This window comes from Anarrhichthys ocellatus, unplaced genomic scaffold, assembly GCF_004355925.1.
Source record: "Anarrhichthys ocellatus isolate YVR2014 unplaced genomic scaffold, GSC_Weel_1.0 scaffold24, whole genome shotgun sequence".
Taxonomy (NCBI): domain Eukaryota; kingdom Metazoa; phylum Chordata; class Actinopteri; order Perciformes; family Anarhichadidae; genus Anarrhichthys; species Anarrhichthys ocellatus.
In genome coordinates, this window is record NW_022280054.1 from 1,812,888 (window position 1) to 1,834,972 (window position 22,085).

General features: G+C 42.8%; 1 protein-coding gene across 1 annotated transcript in view; it reads left to right on the top strand.

Annotated features, from left to right (window-relative positions):
- Positions 1 to 6,255, top strand: part of egln2 (egl-9 family hypoxia-inducible factor 2) — a 27,297-nt gene extending 21,042 nt beyond the window's left edge. The window contains exons 3-6 of the mRNA XM_031861036.1: positions 2,613 to 2,732; positions 2,919 to 3,055; positions 4,164 to 4,231; positions 4,371 to 6,255. Coding sequence (XP_031716896.1) covers positions 2,613 to 2,732; positions 2,919 to 3,055; positions 4,164 to 4,231; positions 4,371 to 4,423 — 378 coding nt within the window. The 3' untranslated portion in view covers positions 4,424 to 6,255. The remainder of the gene's footprint in view (positions 1 to 2,612; positions 2,733 to 2,918; positions 3,056 to 4,163; positions 4,232 to 4,370) is intronic.
- Positions 6,256 to 22,085: the final 15,830 nt, after the last annotated feature.

Below are 22,085 nucleotides of genomic sequence, written 5' to 3' on the forward strand. Positions count from 1 at the left end.
ATATATATGTATATGTATACGTATATATATGTATATGTATACGTATACGTATATGTGTATACGTATACGTATATGTGTATATGTATATGTGTATATGTATACGTATATATGTATACGTATATATATGTATATGTATACGTATATATATGTATATGTATACGTATACGTATACGTATATGTATACGTATACGTATATGTGTATACGTATACGTATATGTGTATATGTATATGTGTATATGTATACGTATATATGTATATGTGTATACGTATACGTATATATGTATATATGTATACGTATGTATACGTATATATACGTATATATATATGTATACGTATATATACGTATATATATATATATACGTATATATGTATGTATACGTGTATATATGTATGTATACGTGTATATATGTATGTATACGTGTATATATGTATGTATACGTGTATATACATGTATGTGTATATATGTATGTACAGTATATGTATATATGTGTGTATATGTATATATATGTGTATGTGTGTATGTATATATATGTGTATGTGTGTATATGTATATATATGTATATATATATGTATGTGTATATGTGTGTGTATATATATATATATATATATATATATATGTATATGTATATGTATATATATATGTATATGTATATATACACACACACACACCGATCAGTTCTCTAAACCAGTCCATCCATAAATCTGTTAAGAGCCTGGGCACATTAGCAGATGTTAAGTGTAAGAGTGGCACTCACTTGGATCAAAGGTTACTATAACCATTAAATGACAGATAAGGATCGAGACGTGCCGTGTCACGCTCTGTGACTGAGTCTGTGCAAGCTTTGATGTACACATTGTGTGTGTGTGTGTGTGTGTGTGTGTGTGTGTGTGTGTGTGTGTGTAATGTGTTTATGCTGACGGCTAGAGCTGAGCTGTCTGTTGTGGCATATTACTTCATGTTAATCGTACTTAACGACAGTTACCAGTTTGATAAAACGAGCATGTCGTCCGCAGTGGGCCTTCACAGGCCGCGGCTCGTTGACTGTTCACGTGTGCTGTTGGACGCTGGATATACTGGATAAACATTACAACCAAACTCGTCTTCGTTTCCCTGGAGTCATTGAATGATGAACGCTGAAAACGGCACTTCCTGGGGCCAAGCAATCGCTCCCGGCATGCGCTCCAAACACCCACGCCTTGAATGGGCACTGCACTAGTTTGCATTCAATTTCATAAATGAGTTACGTGCACATCTGAGCCAAAGGTCCGGAGGTTAATGAGCTCCGACTGCGAGCATTGGTCAGTAATGAAAGCTGACAATAGCGGCTGAACAGAGTCACACACTACACAACCAAACTCTGTTGGCTGTGAATGAGAGGGAGAAACACCACAAGAGGAGGAGGAGGGCAGTGTGCTCTCTGACCGAAACCTCCTCCTCCATAAAACGTCCCTTTTTATTTGAGTTTCACAAACATCACAAGAACAGGTGCGTTTGTCTTGTAAATCTATGTGAGCGCTGTCTGACGTCCACAGGGTTGAGACTCTCCCACTGTATTACGACAGCAGGAATGATGGCGGCGGGCGAGTTAAATCGATACTGCAGCAGTGCAGAACCCGTTAGTCATGAATGATGGTGTCCCAGAACAGAGCTGAAGTGATGCAGTGAATCCTCATATTGTAAACTTTTGCTTCCCGTGCAGAGCGCTATAAGTCAAGACAGCGACAGTATCTTCTGTTGTCGTCAGCCCGGAGAGATAAAAGAGAGGTTATTACTCGACAAGCTGCCAACTATCATGACCTAGAATCTCTCTCTGCCAGCATAGGCTGATGTCAGTCAGTGAATCACATGTTCCTTCTCTGTCTCACCAGAGCAGGAAAAGACTGATTGTTAGAGCCTGAAACATGAACTGCTAGTGACACAGGCTCAGCTCAATTTCACCCGGGTGCAGTACATTGTCAGTCCTATGGTCCTGTAGTGGCTCTGGTCTGGAATGCACATTGACTGAAGAGCTGTCACGCAGGTCTTAGTTCCCTCAGACTCCCTAGAGAAAGCAGAGCTGTCCTGCTTCACAGCCTCCAACACATAGACACCAGGCAGGGGAAATACCAGCGCGAGACCATTGTTTGAACGTGTATACTCTATCTGCAGATCCTTTTGTAGCTGAGAGCAACAGCTGAACTCTTGACGTGTTTCTCTGCTCCGTCTCCCTCTCTGGACTGCGTGTGCGTTTTCACAAATTACATCGTGGGATATTGTGTTAAGTAACAGGTGGAGCACTGGGAGAGCCACATGGTGAGGGAGAACAGGTACCTTAAAGGAGCAGTGTGTAGGGTTTGGTTGCAGATTGCGACCAACTGAAACTTCTCGTGTGCCAAGCGTGTAGGAGGACTATGGTGTCCGACGTGAAAACGTGAATGGCCGGTGTTTGCTTTGTCTGTTCTGGGCTACTGTAGAAACATGGTGGCCATTTTTGTCAATAGATCCCCTTAAATGCTGCACACTGTTCCTTTTAAATCACTGCCATCTCAACCAGACAGATGATTTTATTTTGGTTCTGTGTTTTTGTTGATGGTGGGCACCCAGCTAACCATTTCCATTTCTTCTGTTGCAGGCTATGGTTGCTTGTTACCCAGGGAATGGAGCGGGTTACGTCCGCCATGTTGACAACCCGAACGGCGACGGACGCTGCATCACATGTATCTACTATCTCAACAAGAACTGGGACGTCAAGGTGCATCATTTATGAGATCAATATTAATTACGTTATAAAAATTATTCATTTAAAAAGAGGGAAAGGGCGTCGTCAAAAAAACAATGTATTTCCAGCGCAGTCAAAAAACACACCTTATGATAGAAGGAAATGTCTGTGTGACTTGTTTGACCGTGTTGTGTGCTTTGTGTATATGTGCCTTTGTAGAAACAAGGAGGGTTGCTGCAGATCTACCCCGAAGGCAAAAATGTGGTCGCCAACATCGAACCTCTGTTTGACCGGCTGCTGATCTTCTGGTCCGACCGCAGGAACCCACATGAAGTCAAGCCAGCCTACGCCACTCGGTCAGTAACTCTTAAGCACGCTGGGCTCTTGTATGTACAATTCATGCACACGCACTCTCATAAAGTTCCGTTATGATTTTGTATTGCATGGGAAGAGACGGGGCACACTGCCAATATTGCCTGTATATAGCTGGCATATTTTAGTACACATGAAAATACAGTTTACACCGAAAACATAAGTAGATTGATTATACATAAACAAGCCCAGCATGTTAAATAGCAGAAGATACGCACACACACACACACACACACACACACACACAGATTGATCGGTGCTTTAGCATGGAGTCCTGCCTCTTCTATCTTCTACTTCTATCAGTGATGCTTATTTTTATAACAATTTTAAATCGGTTAAAAAGTGATTTTAAATATAAATTCTATTTACTCAACAAAATGAGTCAAGCTATTACTTGCACACATACTGTTATTTGCATCGTAGGACCAAGTAGTTGTGTCCATCGAGGGCACATGACACATTCTCTTTGACTCCAGCTTTTCTTCTCCTCCGCTCCATCTGACTGCTGGGGGGCAAGGTGGGGCCGGAGGCAGGAAGTACGTGTTTCCTGTGGGGGGTCGTTAGGAGGGAGAGGGGAGGAAGGAGGAAGGTTCGATTGCAGGACTCGTGCTGGAGAGGCACCGGCATGAGAGACGGGAATAAACAACACAGCTCCACTGGAGAGACTAGAAACTGTAGAAATGAACCCTCTGCTGCCCTGGACACCTGCTGCAGTCTGCTGTTCATTGTTCGACGAAACATTTTTTTAGTAATCCGCTGTCTCTAGCTGGGACGAAGATTACCTTTCAAAGAAATTTTCAAGGGTTTTTTAAAATCACTTCTAAGCTGCATTTAGGTGTGAATATGCAACCCTTACACAGATACAAACCAAATTTAACTGCAAATAAACTTTATTTTTTACTTCATTTTATGGATTTTATTTCTTATGCCACAGCCATTTCATCGACTTTTCTTGGCAGTTGTGCTTTTTAAACATAAGCCCAGTTAATTTTCTACACTTTTTTTTTTCCAACCGGTTATATATTGTTTAGAAAAATGATTAGCTCTTGTCCTGGTGTTAACAAGATCTCTATGTGCTTCTTGTGTTTACAGCTATGCCATCACAGTTTGGTACTTTGATGCCAAAGAGCGAGCTGAAGCTAAAGAGAAGTACAGATTGGGTAAGCTTCAGTCGTAGTTTAATGTCTGTTTCACTTTCTCTCCTTTTATTAAAGCACTCTATCGCCTCTGGTCTTATTTGGTGCATCTTCATATCATAGCCTGTGTGACTAACATGCACTTTCTCTATCGCTTGTGTAGCAACAGGACAGAAAGGTGTTCAAGTGCCTGTCACCCAAAACAGCAGGACATAAATCTCATCTAATCGCTGAAGAGCACTCCGAGAGTATCATGTGCCTTCCTGAACTGCTGATGAACGTCGCGATCAAAGAAGAGAGACACCGTAAAACTGTCACGTGATCGAGCTGCTGATCAAAGACGTTGCAGTTCTAGAGCACAATGGACTGGATTGTGTGACAACAGTGAGATCAGAGTTACGCGTCGTGGCAAAACAATGAACTCAATGAATGAAAACAACAAACTGAAAAAAAACAGAATCCCTCATTTTATTTTTTTTGAAGTTTTTTCTGTTTGGTTATCAGTGATGTTGAGTATTGAGAAAGCATTGTTTTTCAGTTCAAACACAGGGAGCATAAATCATGAATCAGTGAACAGACAGTGTGGGGAAAAAAGGGTGCAAGGAGTTGAAATCAATGGGGTTGTCCCTTTTTATTTCCACTCCGGCGACAATATTACGAACCCTACTATTGTGAAGGCGTGCTGGCCCTACTATGGACTGGGCGGAAGGAATATTTAGTTTTAAGACTCTACTGAAACCCTTTCTTTGATTCAAAAATAGTGCAATGTTGTGTTACATTAAATTCACTGATATTTATTCAATTTTGAATACTTTCTCAATGAATTGTTGGAAATGATTAATGACACACTTTCTGATGACAAAAGTGCTTTCATCATAAAACGGCAAAAATTCAGAAAAATTTAAATGGAAACACAGAATTCGGGGAAAAATAGAACAGAATCTGGGGAAAAACGATTTCAGAGGGGCAACAGATGTTTGAGAGAGAGAGAGAGAGAGAGCGGGGCAAGGAGGGGTGGGGCGAATCAATGCACTGCATGAAGCTCTGCAATGATATAAGATTTGACAGCAGTTAGTAGTCGATACCAATACCATTGAAATTCCACGATTCTTTATTCAATATCGCAGTAAAAACCAGAAGTAAAACAATGAATCCCATGTACTTCAACATTATTACCGTTTGCATCCAGCCTTAAGCACTGACTCGAAACAGGAACGCACTTAAAACTTGCATGAGGAGAACTTTACACTTTACTTAGTGCCATATTGAGTTTAACTGGAGTTCAAGAAGTATTTCTGGACTTTATTACAATACCAGGCTAAGACTAAAAAAATATTTTACAACGGCCTCGAAATGGTAGTGCGGCAAAATTGCTGAATATTCCAGCATGGACGTCTTTTTTTATAGTAGTTGCAATGTTTGAAGCTGATTTTCAAGACTGCACCTAGACTACATAACGGTGGAGTTCGGTCTGTATGACACGGCTCGCACTCACACAGACGAGAGGCTTTCCAGTGATCGGGGTCAAAACAGGGTCTGATGAAACAGTGTGTGCGTGTGTGTTCATTAGCCTCTATGCACATCCAGCTTGACTCTTATCTGTTCTTTACAAGATGGAAACAGTATGTATCAGCAGTCTGGACACTGTCAGACAAACCTGCCCAAACAAAAGAGCATCTTACAGAATAAAGCACAGAGTTAAGCATATACTTATGTGAACTGCAGGGTTAAACTATTGCCTGCTCATGTGTGGGATTGAGTGTTTTTGTGTAAAAAATGTACTTGCACATGTATGTTTAAATTTCCGCTGTCTCAAAGAGGGTGGCAGGTATTGTCTTGGTGTATTCTAGGTTGGTTAACTAGCACTTTATTGTTTGAAATGCCGTGTGTGAATGAATGTAGATTAATGCCTTTATGCTGTGGATTATGTGGTCATTCAAATGCAATAGAAACTAAAACAATGACAACAAATGGAAATTGTTTTCCTATTTTATTCTTTTTTTTTCATTTTGTAGTATTTAATTAAAGCCTGTCTTTTTGTACACACAGAATTTGTTATTGATTTACTGGGAATACTATCTTAGCTGAATCCCAGTTTTAACAGAGAAATGAGACCAAGAGAGCCGCGCCAGACGCATCTTTATGCCTCCGCGCCGACAACAGCCTTCTTCTAGTGGACGTAATATCTCAGGAACAGCTGGAGGGAATGTCTTCCAATTTGAGCTCAAACCTGGACTGATTAGATTTTGGTGGTCAAAGGTCAAGGTCCCTGTGATGTCATGTCAGAACCATTCTTGTGAACGCGATATCTCAGGAACACCTTGAGAGGATTTCTTCAAATTTGGCAAGAATGTCAACTTGCTTTCAAAATAATCATTGACAACCTCTTAAGAAGTCTGTCAGAAGAGTTATCACTTATCCGCTTACAGCAAATTCTAACCATTTCAGTTTCAATCGTTTTCTTACTGTGAAGGAAGGTTTGTCCAATCTTTTGAGTAAGTTACATGCCCACCTAAGCTCCCGACGACGATCCACCTCTTTGCCCATTTTTGGATTAGCCAGAACAACTTCTGGCTAATCCAAAAATGGGCAAAGAGGTGGATCGTCGTCGGGCTTTCTAGTCGACAGGAGCCACCCACTTTGAGCTTTACAAGGGCTCTTCAGACACCTACGAGTGATGTCTGCTGCTACTGTTGTGTTAGCTATAGACTTTCCTCACTAAAATTAGCATGTTTTGCCAGCGGTTTGGAGCTGGGAAGGTAATTCAGCCTAGTAGAAGCAGGATTTAGGAGAGCAGTAGACTGAACCATACAGTAAATCTCCTGGCTGTAAAGCAGAGGCGATGAAATTAGTGCTAAAAACCTCAGACAGAGCTGCAAGTCCCTTAACCTTACGCCACCCGTACACATTACTTATAAGCCTGAAACAATTAACATCAGTCAGTTGAGCAGTTAGTCAGTCAAGAGGAGATTCATTAGCAAAAAATGTTATTAAGAAAAAACTATTAACGTTAATCTTAGGTCGACACTTTGGACTGTGGGGAATAGCAATGGGCAGTTTCACTATCGTATATTTAGAGATTAAACCTGCCACGTGTCACCCTGACCTTCTCAGTTATATCAAGCGACAGTGCAACAATATCATTATTACAGACAACTCTGCTAAAATAAATGGCCCCTCAAAACACACTTTTACTGGCACAGTTGCACAGATGATGTTCATTAGTAGTATACACACATACTGCACAGTGCACAAAGAAACAATGAGTAAATTCCCTCAGGGGAAAATAGACCGGTACTACAGTCCACTTTCTCTCTTAACACACACTTTTGTGTGTGTATTAACAAGCCACACAAGTTCACAGTCTGAAACAAATTGTAAATATAACCTGCAGCTCTCCAAAAACACACTGAGGCAACGCACCTTGTGACTCTGTTGTTTTGGCTGCACTCTTCTGACTTCCTCCTCTACTTTGCACACTCCTGGAGTCTGGCCAGAAATATGAACTACTCAAGATGCTTTGTCATAGTCGAAAGGGAATCCAAACGCCACCTGGGAGGCTAATATGCTTCTGTTCAATGCTAGGTTGTTGTTCCAATACAACGTGGCTATTTGTGTGAGTTGGTTTGTTCAAATACAGTGTAGTCTACATTTTTAGATTCTTAAGTAATAGCTGGGTTTTTTTCTCAATACCTTACTTTGAGAACATATAATGAATTATGTTTTAGTAGTTGTTTTTATTGAACAAAAGGGGCCAAACTTATCTGGGTAAAATCTCAAGTGTGCTGATTAAATATCCTAATGATTATTCCCCTGACTTCTTAGAATATGATTGTCTTTCCTGCTTTGTCTTTTATATAAACAGCGAGGTCAGCATTGTATGAAACCATGGCTGCTGTTCTGTTATTGCACAGATTGTTTAGTAATAACAAGGGAAATGTCAGTTGAGGAGCCTTGGCTCATACATTTGCAACAGAGTCTGAAGTGGCTTTCCTGTAATCTGTTGTATTGGCTGAATATCTAAATTACCCCAGGCTACCCTTTCAGGAGCATTAGCCTATCCATATAAAACCCTTCATCATTTTTTGAAAAAGGATTTGTATCTGACTTGAGGGGGTGTTTTTCAGACAACTACATGGCAGGTTTGCTGCTGTCATCTTTCTCCACCTTGTGGCTTGTTTCCTTTACAGCAGTTTAGGTCGAATTCTTCCTGCAGTGTCATGTGTCACCGCCAGAGGTCAGTACGTAACATGAAAAGTCTTCATATGTGGACTACAGTTTATGAATGGTAGTCTTTGTGGACTTACTGTAAGCTTTGCATGCCATTTCTGCCCCATCTCTGCATCGGTTTGCATCTTAACTGTATGGATTGTGATCTCACACACACACACACACACACACACACACACACACACACACACACACAGTAATGTTAGATGCAGTTAAAAGCATGTGCACTCACATAATAGAACCACAGTCTGCACTTGCTTGGCACCCTATAACTCTACAGCATATAACATTTTTGACATCCTTCATTCTCTGTCAACAAGCATGGCATCACATGGAAGTAAATGTTTTTCTTTATTGGGGTCTTTACTGGGGTCTTGGATTGTATTTTTGCACTTAAGTCACAATGATGCAATCCTTCCAAACTATTACTCTTACTATAAATAGTTGACCATGAGCATGCTGTTATGTCTCGATGGCTGGTTATACAAATAGCACACCCAGCCACCGATAAGCGCTGCTTATTATGGCTGATCAGGTGAATTTGTAGCTATTCATTTACACATTTGTTTCCAGTCCTCTTATATAAGTTTCAAAATGTCCTCTATTGACTCATCATTTTGACAGTTTGAAACACTTTTTCCAAAGTAAATTTCCTTTCAGTTTTCTTTAAGTTTCAATATGTCTTGTTTTGGCTTTGTCCATATTTGCGAATTATTCGGCCATACACTTTTTTTAATGGAAAATACTATTTTTGGGTCCAGTCACTTTCTATCTGACTCAGAGTGAACATGAGCATCATCAAAGGACTATTGCAAGTTGCTTCATCAATAGCCTAGCTTTTATCATTTCAATCAGAAGATATTTCATTAGAATTTAACAATAATTTATTACACATGCATACAATTTGAACAGTGGGTAGACAATTAAGTCCCAATTGTAGCTGTCAGTACACAATGTAGGCTCTGCCTGATCCCCTTTTGCTTGGCCCCTACAACTGCAGCTTGGATCTGTGCGTCTAGTGGGATACGTGTAGAACGTAGTGCAGTGGTGCTGGAGCTAGCGGTGATTATGTGATTATGTGCTCAGGTGATACCTTCTTGTTTATGTCTCAGTGGGGAATTGCTGAAGTATCGCTGAGACAAACAGGGAGAGGGCTGGGAGATTGGTGAGCTTCAAGAGAAGGTTATGATGTGAAGTTTATGTTACAGCTCAGTTGTGAGACAGGCATGAGTGGCGGCAAGGTATACCAAGAGTTGTTTTAACACCCTACCCTGGAACAACCAAGAAAATTCCCGAGGAGATTAAGTCCACCTGTTCCATTTTCAGTTAGGCTTACTTTTGAATGCTATGCTCTTCTGCTGACCTGGTTCAACAGTGCCTCCACATCCCACATCCACATCGCCTACTGTATCTGCTGTATACAGGGATCCACCCCCATCTGTGTGTGAGTGTGACACGTGACGTACAACGCATGGGGTTTGTACAGGGTGTGCCTGACAATGTCAACGAGTTCAAATAGAATGAATAGTAGTAACAATAGTAGTCTACGTCACTGCAATCATCTAATGATATTCTGTTGTGTATGCAATGACAATGCAATTCGGACAATGTTTTGAGCCTCACAAGTGCATGACGATGCATGATGATGATATTGATGATGCCTCTAAACAACTTTCACACCTACTTTTAATGGAGAATTTGAGAGTGGGAGAGAGAAATACATTGTGAATATGCACCAAACATGACATAAGTTATTGAAGTTTTCTTTAAAGCTGAGAGCAGAAATGGTAAAGGTTTTGTTTTCTGGTTGTCCTGGTCTTATTCCTGAATATTTTTCTGTGCATTTGAGTGTGATTGATTCGGAAGGACGAGTTGACATTCTTGTCTTGATTAAGGAAAAGGCATCCATATCTAAACATTAAAGCAACAACAGCAGGGATGCTATTCATAAAACATCTTCTGTATGTGCTCCAGTGGATGTCAAGCAGACATTGACTTATGTCTCATGCAATAAATGCTTTTGTTTTGTTTCCCCTCCCTCCTCTGACCTTGGAATTCAATTGCAGGTGGATTCACGTGAGAGGTTAATGAGAGTTGTGTTGCGTTCATTTCAGCTCATTCAGTGTGGCTGTAACGCAACAAGGCTGTAAAGCCTTGTGCACAGCACACTGACTATAATCCTGCGGGCTTCATCATCATAACAAAGTACAAAAGTTTGACGCGCTTTTCCTCCCACAGCGTTGCCAACACCTGCGCAATAAATACATCAAAACGTGTGGCCTGATCAGGATGACTTTTCTCAGAGAATCGCCCAGCCGTTTTCCCGGGTGAACGGCGGTTTCGGCGTGAAGAGAGCTTCAATTTGGGCCCATAATGACTAGCCATACTTTTACACAGAAAAATGTTTTGAAGTTTAAAACATAGACAAAGTGCTGGACTTTATTGTGCCAAATGGGCAATTTGATAGCTAACACAGTTTTCATGAATTCTTCTTCTTGCAAAATTTTCTAGTATTAGAGTTATTATTACAAAAGTTTCAGACTTGAAAATAATGATGATATCAACTTCCAAGTCGTATATATAAGACTGGGAAACACTCATTTCCGCAAGTTGTTATTAACATGCAAATCTTTCCACCTCTATTTTCCATCCCATATGACATGATGATGAACTCATTATTATTGGTAATAACTGACTGACCACACCCTGCAGCAAAAGGGGGCATTTCCTGTTTGGCATCTTTATGTCTGTAAGACATTTTTCTGTTTTAGTTTAAGGCTACTTATTAACTCGTCAACACACACACACACACGCACACACACGCACACACACACACACACACACACACACACACACGCGCGCGTTATCATGAAAGAAACTCCTTTATGTCTGGCTTCAATCAGTGAGAGATATAGAACATGTGTATTTCCATCCATCCATCCATCCATTTTCCACCGCTTATCCGGGGTCGGGTCGCGGTGGCAGCAGGTCAAGCAGGCCGACCCAGACCTCCCTCTCACCGGCAACATGTTCCAGCTCATTCTGGGGGATCCCGAGGCGTTCCCAGGCCAGCTGGGAGATGTAGTCTCTCCAGCGTGTTCTGGTTCTTCCCCGGGGTCTCTTCCCATTTGGACGTGCCTGGAAAACCTCCAGTGGGAGGCGTCCAGGAGGCATCCTAATTAGATGCCCGAACCACCTCAGCTGACTCCTTTCGACGCGAAGGAGTAGCGGCTCTACTCCAAGCTCCCTCCTGATGACCGAGCTCCTTACCCTATCTCTAAGGCTGAGCCCGGCCACCCTACGGAGGAAACTCATTTCGGCCGCTTGTAGCCGCGACCTTGTCCTTTCGGTCACGACCCAGAGTTCGTGACCATAGGTGAGGGTAGGAACGTAGACCGAGTGGTAAATTGAGAGCTTTGCCTTCCGGCTCAGCTCCCTCTTCACCAAGACGGTCCGGTGCAGCGCCTGCTTTACTGCTGCAGCTGCATCGATCCGTCTGTCGATCTCCCGCTCCATCTTACCCTCACTCGTGAACAAGACCCCGAGATACTTGAACTCCTTCGCTTGAGGTAGGCACTCCGTCCCCACCTGGAGGGAGCAATCCACCGATTTCCGGCAGAGAACCATGGCCTCAGATTTGGAGGTGCTAACTCTCATCCCTGCCGCTTCACACTCGGCTGCAAACCGCCCCAGTGAAGGCTGGAGGTCACGATCCGAGGAGGCTAACAGGACCACATCATCTGCAAATAGCAGAGAGGCGATCCCGAGACCCCCGAGACTGACATTCTCCGCCCCCAGGCTGCGCCTAGATATCCTGTCCATGAAAATCACGAACAGGACCGGTGACAAAGGGCAGCCCTGGCGGAGGCCATCACCCACCGGGAACGTGTCTGACTTATTGCCGAGAATGCGGACACAGCTCCTACTGCAGTCGTACAGAGACCGGATCGCCCGTTGTAACGGGTCCGGCACCCCATACTCCCGCAGCACCCCCCACAAGACCCCCCGAGGGACCCGGTCGAAAGCCTTCTCCAAGTCCACAAAGCACATGTAGACTGGTTGGGCAAACTCCCAGAACCCCTCCAGTAGTCTTGCGAGGGTAAAGAGCTGGTCCACTGTTCCACGGCCGGGACGGAATCCGCACTGCTCCTCTTGAATCTGAGGTTCGACAAGCGGTCGGAGCCTCCTTTCCAGCACCCTGGCATAAGCCTTCCCCGGGAGGCTGAGTAGTGTGATACCCCGGTAATTCGAGCACACTCTCCGGTCCCCCTTTTTGAAGATGGGAACCACCACCCCGGTCTGCCATTCCATGGGCACTGATCCCGACCCCCATGCGACATTGAAGAGGCGTGTCAGCCAGGACAGCCCAACTATGTCCAGCGCCTTCAGCATCTCAGGGCGGATCTCATCCACCCCCGGCGCCTTGCCACCAAGGAGCTTTTTAACTACCTCAGCGACCTCTGCCAGGGATATGGGTGAGCCTCCCCCTAGGTCCTCAGGCGCTGCCTCCTCTGCAGAGGACATGTTGGTCGGGTTTAGGAGTTCCTCAAAGTGCTCTTTCCACCGCCCGACGATGTCCTCCGTCCGGGTTAGCAGTTCCCCCCTGCTGAGAACAGCCTGGGGTAAGCCCTGCTTTCCCTTCCTGAGCCGTCGGATGGTTTGCCAGAACCTCCTTGAGGCCAACCGAAAGTCCTTCTCCATGGCCTCCCCGAACTCCTCCCATGCCCGAGTTTTAGCATTCGCGACCACCGCAGCTGCAGCCCTTCTGGCCTGCCGGTACCTGTCAGCTGCTTCAGGAGACCCCTGGGCCAACCAGGCCTTGAAGGTCTCCTTCTTCAGCTTGACGGCTTCCCTCACCTCCGGTGTCCACCACCGGGTTCTCGGGTTGCCGCCACGACAGGCACCGATGACCTTCCGGCCACAGCTCCTAGCGGCCGCGTCCACAATAGAGGCTTTGAACATGGTCCACTCGGATTCCGTGTCCCCAACCTCCCTCGGGATGTGTGAGAAGTTCTTCCGGAGGTGGGAGTTAAAGACCTCCTGGATAGGGTCCTCCGCCAGACGTTCCCAGTTCACCCTCACTACACGTTTGGGTTTGCCGGGTCTTTCCAACCGGTTCCCCTGCCATCTGATCCAACTCACCACCAGGTGGTGATCAGTTGACAGCTCTGCTCCTCTCTTCACCCGAGTGTCCAAGACATACGGCCGCAGATCAAATGATACGATTACAAAGTCGATCATTGATCTCCGGCCTAAGGTGTTCTGGTACCAGGTACACTTATGAGCCACCTTATGTTCGAACATAGTGTTCGTTATGGCCAAACCGTGGCAAGCACAGAAGTCCAATAACGAAACACCATTCGGGTTCAGATCGGGCAAGCCGTTCCTCCCAATCACCCCCCGCCAGGTTTCTCCGTCATCGCCCACGTGAGCGTTGAAGTCCCCCAGGAGAACTATGGAGTCGGTAGGCGGCGCCCTTTCCAGGATGAATATTTCTTTGTGCAATGATCTCCTGCTGATTTGGTTATCTCTCTACAGGAGGATATGATTACAATACTGTTTGAGTGATGAGAGTCAGCCAAATATTTTTGCGCCACCGCCAGAAAGACACAGTGTTCCTTTGGCGCAAAAGGCAGACCAAAGAAAATTGGACGAGCAATGAAATACAATACCACTTTGGTTTGGACTTAAATGTCTCAACTAGAGCTGCAACAATTTTAATCAATTAATCACAGAAAATGAATCGTCAACTATTTTAAAATAGTTGACAGGAAATGAATCGTCAACTATTTAAAAATAGTTGACGATTCATTTTCTGTGATTAATTGATTAAAATTAACAGTGTTCCTTTGGCGCAAAAGGCAGACCAAAGAAAAAAACAAGTGTACCGTCTATTGCCACTGCTGTCTCAAACTGAAACCAGAAGTAAAATAAAAATAAAAAGGATTCAATGGAAATCGGTGAAATGACCGATGATGATTATTCTAAAGTCATCAGAGACATCCTTTGACTAAAAGTGAAAGTCTTCTCAGCCGTGGTGCTTACATGTGTCATCCTCCAAACATAGACGCCATAACCAATATACACACAATATAGCAAATGTGCACTGCATCATGCTAATATATGAAGACATGTAGTTACACTTTTCTTTTTAGTTTTGTAATCAGATGCGCCAGATCTTAACTCCCTTTTGTCCGCACTTGACACTTCAATGCAACTTGCCTGATCGGATGTGATCGGATATTTTTCATGGTCAAAGGACTACCTCAGCACTTTGTCTGGCTTATCGGATCCCAATGCGAGCGAGATTTGATCTTGGAGTGTAAATGTAACGGCGTCCAGTGATTTGACTGCAACAATAACACAATCCACCAAAGTTTATTATATTTGTCAACAATACTATTCAAATGATGTACAGTTGCCTGTCATTATGCATCTTTTAACTAACATGGAAAACACATACAAATGCCAATTTATGCTATATCATTGTACAGAAACCAACAGCCATAAGGTGGCTAAATATTTATGAAAGCTCCATTCCTATTGTATTCTTTGAAATGATTCATCATAAAATTGTAATTGATCAATTTGAAACCTGGGTCAGGGTGCCTTGGAGTGATTCCTGTCAAAAAAACATGTTGTCTCTGTCGGTAACTGCATCATATTCCCTCACTCAACTACTGCCTTCAAATCTCTTCTTTTGTCCAACCAAACAATATTCAATTCACCAGCCTTTTGTGCGAAACAAGGAAAAGCATCAAATCCTGACATTTGAGAAGTTGAACCAAGGAATATTTGCAATTTTTGTGAAAAGTTGTAGTTTCATTTTCAGTTGATCAACAAATCGACTCTGGTGCTAAGCAATCGTTTTTACAGAGAGGTATCGGATTTTAAGGTGTATGGAACATGCAACTTTTAAACAACTTCTATGTACTTCAAAGCCACCAGGCTCCATCTTTGACAGGAAAAACTTGATTGGGAAGAGGAGCGAAAGTGTCATATTTATTTTTGCATTACCAAGAAGTCCCAGTGTTTCTTGGCACAGCGGACAGGGTACATGAAAATGAGGAAATGAAATACACATGTACAATACACAGCAGTTCGGAGTATCCGGCCTTCTTGGAGTCAGCGTTCCAAGAATGTCGTTGACATTTGAGTCGTTTGATGGTTCCAGGTTCTTCAATTAAGAATTTGCTGCTTTCTTATATATCTCAATTACTCTCAAATAAATTGTCATGAAATTTGATCCACACATAACGAACCTTTCATGAATTGTAAAGACTTTGGTGATCCATTATATCTCTTAAATTTCAATTGCTCAATTCTTTAGATTATGACACAAAACTATTCCCACCAGCCTCAGCTGTACTTTGTGTGTAAGGCTAAGAGCTAATCTGTGCACGCTAACAGGGCAAACTAAGATAGTAAACATGGTACACATTATACCTACTTTGCGTCAACATATTAGCATTGTAAATCTGACCGCTGTTCATACAGTTTCGAAGAGCCACTAACAGCTCTACTGCAGAATAAGTTCATGACGTATAGCTGCATTAAGTTCCTACTGCATCAGCTTATAGTTCCTTTTAGGCCTGACCAATGTTTGATTTGGCAGTAGTTTGCTGTGTAAGGCAAGCAAAATGTGTGGATTAGGGCACTAAGAAACTGGGGTAGAGGAAGAAGATAATACAGACAGTGACTATTATATCTGGAGGCTAGTACAGCTTGGAGAAGCAGTTTTATGCTAGATCTTCAGATCTGGCAGAAATACGTTTGTAAGGTGACAGTAGGAAATTGTGTCAGTGGGAGCAGGAGCAGTTCATCTAACCGACACGGCAGCACTGTGCTTCATCCAATCTACTATTGCAGCTAAGAGCCAGAGCCAACAGGCATTATCGGCTGCATAAGGGGATTAGGCTGCCATGTGGGTGCACGCACTGAGAGGCAGGGAGAGGAGAGACGTAGTGAAATGTATGGGAGATGTACAACGGTTAATCTGGAGATTGAGGGAGCAAATATTAGGAGATTTTCTTTTCCTTTTGCATGCTCACTGTACTCTCTATATCAGTGAAAACAAGCACAAGGCAAATCCATCTTTATTACTTCGTAAATGAAAGCTAGTGTTTGTGTAGCAAGATCTCCAACTGTGTTTTCATTTAGAGCAGAATCCTTTAATAGCGCTGACTACTGAAATTATATTAAACTGACTCAGCAGTCGCCATCAGGGTATTGGATTACAGCCTTTCATTCTCAATATTGGAGGACTAATAAGGACTAAAATGCAGGTGATATTGTTGAGAAAGGTATCTGTGGATGTACTGAGGGATTATTAAGGGTATTAACTAAAATTAGAAAATATTCCAGTTATTAGGGACCCAGGGGCAGGAGGAGAGGAGATAAATAAATATAAAACCGGGCCGACCCGGACCCTGGCTTGTTCTATGCAATACAATAGAATAGAATAGATTCAGTTATTCAGTTTCAATTTAGTTTGCCAACTGTAATTTCCTGACATGATATGTATGTATAGGAACAATGACTTGGTAACCTTGAAACCTTTCATTTTATTGTCATTGTTGAGTAACAAAATGTAGTTTGTAGTCCCATTTTGCAACATAAGAAAACACACACACAACCCCCCTCCCGAACAAACATCAAACTATACATGTGGGTTGTGAAGGATGAATTTAGAATTCTCACAGCCTAAAGAAAGAAGCTCCACTGTAGTCAAGTGGCGCGGCCGTTTATACTTCTGTATCTCTTGCCAGATGGCAGCTGTGTGAACAGGTCTTGTCTTTTAATACCTTTGGCCTCTTAAGCACTTAGTGTCACCAATATCCCTGGTGCTTGATAGATGGGTACCAATGATGTTCTGGGTGGTTTTAATCAATTTCTTAAATCAACAGCTCCTTGGTTTTACTGATGTTGAGGTGTTGAGCAGTAGGTTGCTCTCTGAGCACCACTCTACAAGATTTCCTCTCTATTTGAGGTGTCATCGTTATTTGTAATCCGGCCGATAACAGCAGTGTCATCTGCAAACTTCACAACAGAATTCTCCTCATGTTTGGGGTGGCAGTCTACAGCAGTGTACAGTGTGAGCAGGAGACCCCCTCTCCTGCTCACACAGCTCTGGGAGGCTCTGGTGTTCAACACTAGAGTGGAGGAAGTGTGGTTGCCGATCCAAACTGCCTGCGGTCTGTTTGTGAGGACGTCTAATAACCAATTGCAGAGTGAGGTACTGGAGACCAGTGTGCTAAGTTTACCAATCAGTTATATAAAGGAGATTTTCTGTAGTTCAATCTAAAATGGTTATTACAAAAATCAAAACAGCTAAAATGATAACACCCTCAAGCCAGCTTCAGTCCATTTGGAACAGTTTTCTTCACCAATGGAAAGTGTTTCAGTTGCTTTGTGTTTAATGAATGGATGAACCGTTGGAATACTATTTGATCGGGCAGAGCCTATAGTCTTTCCCCCTGAAATCTACCACATATTCTAGTTGCCCTCTAGTAACCCCCAATTTCATGGTCAAACTAAAGCAGGCTCTGCAGAAGAACACACATTTCTGTGTTCTGCAACCTGTATGCTATACACACAAAACACCATTCATAGCTGTGCACTCTGCACATGAAGAGAACAGAGAAATGCCAGTCACTATTTGAATGCTGTGTAACAGTGAGTCAGCAATATAGGTGGTCACTGTTGCACTCTTCACATGAAGAGAACAGAGAAATGCCAGTCACTATTTGAATGCTGTGTAACAGTGAGTCAGCAATATAGGTGGTCGCTGTTGCACTCTTCACAAATGACAAACAGAGGGCGCAGTCCATAGCATTAAACCTCTACAACCCTAAAGGTTGGGACTTTCTCTGAACAGATGTGTTTTATGAGTTTTTCTTGACATTTTAGACTTAAAAGAAGCCAGCAAAAGTGGCATGAGAAACAGACCAATTGTGCCTTTTTCCTCAGCTCTTTTTGTTCTTTGGGCCCAGTCCTTATCTACACAAAGAAAGCCAGTGAACGAGAACAGAGTAGGAGGTTAAAAACGAGAGTCAGAGAGAGGGTGGGCTGATGAAAAGAAGAAATTCTGAGCTCCTCCATGCCATACAGTATCGTATAACTTCTAAAGCTGCAGACTGTGGGTAAAGGAGCCAGGGGGAAAAGGGGGGGGGGGGGGCGTGGTGAGAAGGGCGTGTTGATCTCAGCAAATCAGAGCCCTCACTCAGTCAGGCTAGCTTGCACTTCCCAGGCCTGAATGTTCCCTGCAAATGTCCCGTGGACAGATTTTGTTCTGCATGTGTTTTTAGTCCACAGTTAACCTCCCCCACGCCCCCTACAACCACAAGCGTGTTAAAGTCACAGCAGAAGTATTATAATTATAGTTAGTTATACCAGGTAAACTGTTTCAGAGTTGTTCCAAATACTGGACTGTAACTGGCTGACCAGACCTGCTTAACAAAAGCAAATGACTGGAGAGGTGATCCAGGGTGTGACAGTAATTGTGCAGGAAAGTGAATTGTTTCATGAGAGTATGGATGGCATCTTTGTCTGTGACTCTCAGTCCGAGAAGACTGTGTCTGCCTGGCCAGCTGACAGCACCTTTGTGTTTTTGTGTTCTTGTGTCCTCGAGTCTCATAGATGTGATAAATGTCACTTGCACCTCATACCTGGGTCTGACCTTTAGTGCGGACATATGTAAGGGCAGGAAAGGTTTGACTCACAGGGAGGTGACGACTGAAACATTTTAGATTCCATTTCTCAAAAAGTGTTGGCTGAATTATGAATAGAATGAAAACAAAAAAGCAGTAAAGTCTTGTTGTAAGAATGTAGCTGTGTTCATGACTATGCAGGAAAAGCAATGAGCCTGCACAGAGGACAACCAGTCCTAGCTGATTGCTGTCCTCTCTGTGTGTGTTATTGATTGACCTCAGCCTAATGCAGGTCTTTTAAATACACACAGTGACACAAACGTGAGCACATACACGTTGACACATCGTGGTGACATCATACATGCAGGGGATCGGCTTGTATGTTTTTTCTCCTCCTTTTACAGTGGCACAAAAGGACTGCTGATGGCCTTCTGTGTCCTGAGGCAGAGGCAGGGTGTTTTGACCTGACTTGACTATGCTGTTGCTATTTCCTCCACTAGGTAACTCACTCCACCTATTACAAGCGGAGAGAGAGGGAGCATGCAGAAAGATCAAATGACTAACTAGGCAGGGGACAGGAAGCATAATTGCTGTCCTTTATTTGTAACAGAAGCATCCAAGACTAAAGAGGAGGAGGAGGAGGAGGAGGATTTTCCTGATATGATAATTAAGTCAAAAGCTAACAACAATGCAAGATCTCATTACTTCTGTTTGTTAGTATACAGTAGCTGCCAGAATCTACCACATTTAAGAGACAACAGAAAACATGTTCCGGATACACTTAAAATACATTACCTATGAGTACAAAACAATCTGTCAGCATTTCACAATAACCAGGCACTAGAGCAAAAACAAAGCAAAGGAAAACGGTGGTGTGGTGGAAGGGGAGGAGCAGCGCATCGTTAAACATTTGAAACTAGAACACTTGGGACACAAAAACAGCTTTCCAACAAATGGTGCGGTTTAAACAGGTTCTTCTTTTTTTTTAATTCACCCAAAGTGTTTGTGAATGGGGGAGGGTAGTGTAAGAAAGAGTATATAGACTGTATATGGTCGGGCGGGAAGATTAGAAAAAGATGCCCAGCTATATGAAGCTTTGCACATAACTTGATCTTTAAGGGGTAAACAACAGGCATTCAACCTTTCAATCGTCAATAAATGAATCATTAAAAGCAAACAAATTGCATTATTTGTCCCCTTGCCAGCGGGCATGAAGGGACTAACATTGAATTAGACCCTTAAGATCCAAAGCTTCTCTCTCTCTCTCACACACTCTCTTCTGTGTATGTGATTGATATGATTGAAATGAAAAAGACAGTGTCAATTTAGATAACTCGATTTTTTACAATGAAATCCAAGTTCACATATACTTGAAGTCAGTGGTTATGAAAGGCAGGCTGTAACAGACACATGGGGCATGCGAGTCTGATTAGAGAGTAAATCCGTGAATAATTTCAGGGGGGGCCTCCTGGTCACATAAGGCTCTACGAGATCAGACAGGGTTTAGCAGCCTTCCCGTCACTTCTGGACTACAGGTGTAACACTGGTGCTGAATCTAGACATGCTGTGTTTTCAGTACATTCCTTGTCATAACCATGTTGTTTACGGATACACATTCTTATGATCTCGTGGAAGCTTTTTTTTGTAGAATTCTTACAAATTCCATTCTAGCTTGGAGATGAGCTTGTAGTCAGTGAAAGCCTTTTTGTACAACACCTTGGTCCTGCTACATGACAGTAGCATTCAGTTACTGGATGGTACATTAAGCTGTAGTATAAAGTTTCCTTTCTGTCTCCACCTTTCCAATTTATTTATTGTTTAGTGCCCCTGTTGCTCACCTGTTCTCACGATACCTGAGACAGCTACGTTTTGCCAAATCCGACCGCGTCCCACTTTCAGAGGTCACATGATTCTTGTGCTGTGTGCCTTTGGTACAACATTAGATTAGAGTGACTTTATTGTTCACCTCAAATTTGTCTTTGGCTCCTCCAAGTACAGCAAGTACAATACACAATGCACAACACACCATTAAAAACATACACATATATACAGTATACAAATGGGGAAAAAGGAACAAACTGGGGGAAGTTTGAGCTTTTCAGATTTGGTTGAATCAATTTTATCTTTGTTACAAGCATACTTCCTGTTTTGCTTTGCAGAACCCACATTCTTATTTCATGAGTTTTCATGCGTCAACAAAACCATCATACGCCTGAGATTACTGTATATCACACAAGTCTTCAGCCTCGTGCTCTCTGAGGCTGTAGGCAGTGTTTTGAGCTAAAAATGCTAACATGCTAATGTTAAAGCAGGTGATGTTTATCAAGTTCACCATCTTAAAAGCTGAAGCTGCACAGGCTGGGTACAGTATAAGTGCCCTTCACATATACAGTGAAAAAGAAATTCAGTGGTCAGTTAGATTGAGGCAAAGGATTCCGAGAAGTAAAGAATATTTAAACCAAAAATCAAAGCTGTTGCCATGGGTGTGCTTATGTACACAGCATGCTCTCGGCTGTTAATATCACCGATTGAAGACTCCTGTCTGTATTTTTTTGGCGTTCTTGTTTTAACGTTGGAAGACAAGTCAAATTTTGAGATGTTGCTGTCACGGCAAAATATCATGTCCTCAGAATGTGCAGCTTGTGTGTGTGTGTGCAGTGTGTTGTTATAGATGGGGCCTACTCTAAAAAAAAACCTCTCGCCTCTTATGAGCCTGCGGGTTTAGCTATTGAAGTTGTCCTTTCTCACAGGGAAATGCGCCGAATCGCAGCGAAATCCCTCACACAGTCAGAGGGAACAAAGAACAAGCTTGAGATAACAAACTGAGCACTGAGAGGACGTCTTTCTATCAGCCTGACTTATGGTCCTGTGGGGTTTATTTGCTGTTAAAGGTGCTTTTCCCACAAATTTCTACTGGTGGGACACTGTTTTAACGGGGCTTGGATTGTTGTTTGAGTGTAAGATAACCCACTGCTTTCATGGACCCTTACAAAAACATT